Source organism: Lithobates pipiens, unplaced genomic scaffold (assembly GCF_037356315.1).
Source record: "Lithobates pipiens isolate NorthernLeopardFrog02 unplaced genomic scaffold, aLitPip1_a1.2 Scaffold_3, whole genome shotgun sequence".
Classification (NCBI taxonomy): Eukaryota; Metazoa; Chordata; class Amphibia; order Anura; family Ranidae; genus Lithobates; species Lithobates pipiens.
Genome location: NW_027507790.1, coordinates 258,392,381 through 258,397,867, shown reverse-complemented (window position 1 = coordinate 258,397,867; position 5,487 = coordinate 258,392,381). Strand labels below are relative to the sequence as shown.

At 39.5% G+C, this 5,487-nt stretch overlaps 1 protein-coding gene across 1 annotated transcript; it reads right to left on the bottom strand.

Annotated features, from left to right (window-relative positions):
- Positions 1 to 709: 709 nt before the first annotated feature.
- Positions 710 to 3,703, bottom strand: LOC143941118 (P2X purinoceptor 7-like). Its single transcript, XM_077463085.1, has 4 exons — positions 3,582 to 3,703; positions 3,410 to 3,475; positions 1,770 to 2,140; positions 710 to 947 (listed from the first exon to the last, which is right to left on the bottom strand). The coding sequence occupies exons 1-4, from the start codon at positions 3,582 to 3,584 to the stop codon at positions 758 to 760; spliced, it is 630 nt and encodes a 209-aa protein (XP_077319211.1). The 5' UTR covers positions 3,585 to 3,703; the 3' UTR covers positions 710 to 757.
- Between the last annotated feature and the right edge of the window lie 1,784 nt (positions 3,704 to 5,487).

The following is a 5,487-nucleotide window of genomic DNA, read 5'->3' as shown; positions in this document are numbered from 1 at the left end:
ATGATGTTAAAATATAGACCGAAGAGAATCCATTATAAATATGATTCTATGGAGGCTAGAACACGATTGGCTGCATTGCAGCACAACAATAATATTGGTAGAAAAATGGCAACAGTAACTAAAATTGATGACAGTGGAGAAGTCTTTCAAGTTGAGCGTAAAAATTTGGAATTCCCCCGAGGACGTAAAAAATGGATCGTTCGAAACGTTTTTGAAAAAATGTCGAACGAACATGCCAAAACTATTTTGGCAAACATGCTGTCAATCACAGAAGGTACTTTAAAAAGTACATGGAAATCCAAAAATGTACAATTTCCAAAAAATATTGCAACCGAAGAAAGGCCTGAAACCAGTGCTGCTATTGCTAAGCACAGAACACGATTTCCTGTTGTATAAAATATTAAATCTAATTTTGGATTCTATTCTTTAGAATGTTAAATGTTTTTTTTAATTATTGGTTAATTACTGTCTAAAAGAAATATATTTTTATGGTTTGTGTATGCACATTGCAATCTATGTATTTACTGATTTTTGGTATTTATTTTGAGTTTGTAATAAAAAAATTTAATATAATTGATTCCGAATCAAGTATTAGGAACAGTAATATGCATCTAATTTCTAAAATTACACATTAAATCAACATCATTAATAGTACTTAGCATTAACAAAGTAACACACCTATTGTATTTCAAAATTTTTTTTTTTATTTTAATTGCACAAATATTTCAAAAAAAAATCACATTAAACATTATTTCGTTTAATATAAAGCCATTTCGGAAGCATCATAATCATTGGCATAAAGAAATCCGACATATGATCCATTGGGATCTGGAAAAACAAGTCGTACTGCATTGACTGCACAGGAAGGTATAACCCTTCGGTTTCCCTTTCCTAAAATACCATAAATCCATGCTATGAAAGTGCGATACGCGGTTTTACGTAATCTCCTGGAATAAATAGAATAAAAAGTGTAAATATGAAATTTTATAAATAAAGTCACAAATTTCTAATTTATATTAATTATTAGCTTATTCCTTTACTACCATATATACTCCAATATAAGCCGAGATTTTCAGCCTCTTTTTTAGAGGCTGAAAGTGCCCCCCTCGGCTTATACTCGAGTCATCGCCGTCTGCCTGCCCAATCAGCGTGTCGAGCAGACAGACGGCGGCCAGTCTACAATTCAAAAGCCGCAACTCCCTGTCTGTGATAGGTGGAACACTCAATTTCCCAGCAGTCTGTGTTCCGCCTATCACGGACATCCGCTCATCCTCATACTACGGACGAGGATGAGAGGATGTCCGTGATAGGCGGAACACAGACTGCTGAGAAATTGACTGTTCCGCCTATCACAGACGGAGGCGCGGCTTTTGAACAGTGGAATGGCCTCCGAGGCGCCAACGCCGTCTGTCAGACGAGAAGAGCGTTGATCCTGGCATGGCAGAAGCACACAGGCTCGGGACACATTTGGGCTGGACACACAAGGCTGCACACACAGGGATGGACGGACACACACACAGGGATGGATGGACACACAGGGATTGACGGACACACAGGGATGGACGTACACACAGGGATGGACGTACACACAGGGATGGACAGGCATGTCTCACCCTCGGCTTATACACGAGTCAATAAGTTTCACATTTGTTTGGGGTAGAAAATTGGTGGCCTCGGCTTATATTCGGGTGGGCCTATACTCGAGTATATACGGTACTTATAATTCTGACTTATAAACTTTAGAAGAAATATTGGCATAAAGTAATCACCTGTTGTTGTTGGCATCTACCAGAGGGAGATTATCCATATGAATCGCCATATACGCAATTCTCACGTGCTCATGGTGCACTATTTGAGAAATAAAGGTATCTGCCTGCGTAATGCATTGATGTCCCTCAGGTATGCAGGCGTCAACGGCGTATATTTCCCGGCAGCAGACAGACTCCACTTGGGTGGGCATTTTAATGCACCTTTCACATGAACACCACGTGACATTGCCAATTCGATCGGTTTCGCTCGGTTGGGTTTCTGATGTAGACAATCTATCACTGCTAGAGGGCAGGGTTGGGTTATTGGGGAAAGCCGGATCATTTTCTCTTGCTGGATACCGAGCCCATATTTTCTTTATCAGCATTCTGCGCTATAAGTACACAACGAAAAGAAAAGTAGCTTATACTTAGATTTTGTTTATCAAAATTTTTTTTTATTAATTTTTTTTTCCAAAAATATGATGCTTTAAGCGTCATTAATGTACTTGGAAGAGGCTTCACAGATGTATACAGAAAGAATGCCCTTATCCTCAACAAGGAGGCAGGACTCATTGGCTGCACTGGCAAGAACCAGTGGCGGACGGTGATCCAAATTTCTACACACAATTCAAAGCAAACAGAAGAATAATATAAATGTATGTTTTTTTTAAGAATTTTTAGAGAAATTGTCATTATTTCTCACTTACAGCATATGCATCCAACAAGTTACAATGCAAAATACATTTATCACAAGTATGGCGATACCACATGTGTGAGACTTTTGCAGAGCCTGGCCACAAACAGAGCACCAACATTGAATAGCACCTTGAGACGTTCGATGACCAAAATGACACATCTCATTTCACAACCATCTATTACACAATGGAAGGCCATGGAGTACCTGTACAATGGAATAGCCCACAAAATGACCATGTTTTTAAAAGCAAACACCTCAACGTATAATCTATGAGTCATAATGTGTCTTTTTAAGGGTTCTTGTTATTATTTACAGTATTTAATGAGAAAAATTGAAAGTAACATGGTACTCGGGTACTGAGATGGACTGGTGACAGGTACTCGGGTACTCTGATGTGCCGATGACAGGTACTCGGGTACTCTGATGGACTGTGAGTGACAGGTACTATGATAGTTGTTTATAGGTCCTCTATTGGGGGGGGTCAATCAGTGCGATTGTTGTACACTGTATGCGGTAACAATATGTTTACGCAATCTTCTCCTCACACACGATCGGTGTCTTAGGAGGAGAACCCAGTAACATCGCGTTACCGCGGTTTGTTAACAGTTATTGATCGGCTGTGTGTATCGATCACGTCGGCAAACAGCCAGCCAATGGCTGTTTACTAGCGTCGTTGAGAAGCAGTGTTCCCGTGAACACGCAGCTAGCGGCGTGCACACAAAGCGCGCTCGCGTTTGCGCCGCGCACAGTGTGTGTCTAACCATCTGTGATCGGCAGTGATGAAGTCACGTGGTTAACAGCCATACCCAATGGCTGTTAACCCCCCTCAGTGGCGAGGGGTGTCTCCATGACACCCTGCCTATTTAAAGGGGAAGCCGTCATATGACGCCCTCCAGCCACAATACTTGCACCGCCTGGCCGTCGTTTGACAGCCGGCGGCCATAAAGCAGTTAATTATACTTACTTTTTCATCCTGAGTCAAGGGCATGGTATTTTGAATGGTCGACGGTTCGGTCACAGCAGGATTGTCCTTAAAATGTATTAAAACAATAATTGTCAATTGACATGTTAGTTATTTTTTATATACTAATTGTAGACAAAAATTGAATTAAATTAATTATTTAAATTTTACTTACCATGGCAGTTGATTAAAATAAAAGGATCAACCAATTGATTTAGAATATTGTGTAAATATAGAATATCTGTAACTGAATAGAAAAATATATTATCTTGGCGATCTATATATATATCTATATATGTATATGTATATCTATGTACCTAAATTTCTTTGGTACAAATAACCCAAACTGCTGGATATTATTTGTTCTTTGTGAAAGTTAGGGAGTCTAAAAGCTGTGTTGCGAATTACTCAAAAATGCTAACATCTGATGTACTAGTGGTCTATCTCATTTATTGCGACCCGAACAAGCACGAAAAGTAAAAATACCCCCCAAATGACAACTTTATTGAAAGTATACATTACAAATTATTGAGTAAGAGGCATAGTGAGTATTTTGATTTGCGCATTTTATCGCCTCCAGCAAAATGAAAAAAGAATAATTTTTTTTTATGTTATTACATTTAAAAAAAAAAATTCAGTGTAATAGGTTATTTCTCGCACTTGGCATGTGTATACCACAAATAAAGGCCACAAAAAAATTCTGTTACTCATACAGAGTATTACGATACAACGTGTGGGACTTTTACACAGCCTAGCCACTCAGAGAGACACAACATTCAGGGAGCACCTTCATGTGTTCTAGGGGCATAAATTACACATCTAACTTGGTGACTACCTATTACTCTTTTGAAGGCCGTGGAGCACCAGGACAATGACACATGGCACTGACGTGGCTCCGATGACAGATGGCACTGATACGTGTGACTGATAACAAATGACACTAATACGTGGCACTGATGACAGGTGACACTGATGGCAGATGCCTCTAAAACGTGGCACTGAAGACATGTGACACTGATGACAGCTGGCACTAATATGTGGCACCAATGACAGATGGCACTTATACATGGCAATAAAACATGGAAATGAAGACAGAATGCCACTAAGACGTGGCACTGATGACATGTGGCACTGATACCTGTCTTTGATGACACATGACACTAACAGATGGCAGGTGACACTAACAGGTGGCACTGATGACAGATGGCACTAATATGTGGCATTGATGACACGTGACACTTATGACAAATGGCACTGATTACATGTGGCACTGACGACAAATGGCACTGGGGGCAGATGGCAATGATGACAGATGGCAGTGGGGAAAGATGGCCACTTTATTTTCTTTTTTGTTTTCTTTTTATAATTTTTTTTTAAAATAACCGCTGCATCTCTCAGCGGTTCATCTCTCCCTCTTCACACGCTGTCTCTGTGTGAGGAGGGAGACCCGGCGAGGGAAGATGATCTCATATGTTTACATATATGAGCACATCTCTCATTGGACACACCGATCGTGCTGTAAACATCCACTGTGATTGGCTATTTACAGCGATCTTTGACTGGCTGTGTCCAAGGGACACGGCCAGCACAGTACTTCACGATGCGCGCCTGTGACATGGCGCAGAGGGGAATTAAACAGGAGGATGTCCAGGGATGCCCTCCCGGCGCTAATCGTCCGCGCTGTAGCCATCTTTTGGCTATAGAGCGGGCGCGAAGTGCTAAAAAAAAACAAAAAACATTTTAAAAATAAATAATCTGACTGTGTGTGTCACAAATGTAAATAAGAGCTAGATTTTATATATTTATATATATATACACAGAGAGAGATATTATCACTATATATATTATCACTATATAGAAATCGATCTCTCTCAACATATATATATATATACACACACACACATATCTCTCTCTCTCTATATATATATATATATATATATATATATATATATATATATATATATATATATATATATATATAATCTTGACCTTTTCTTGTCAACACAATGCTTATCTATGTTGCCTTAGCAAAGTGGCAGCCAACCATTTATCTTGCAAGCCGTGGTTGACTATATTTTTAA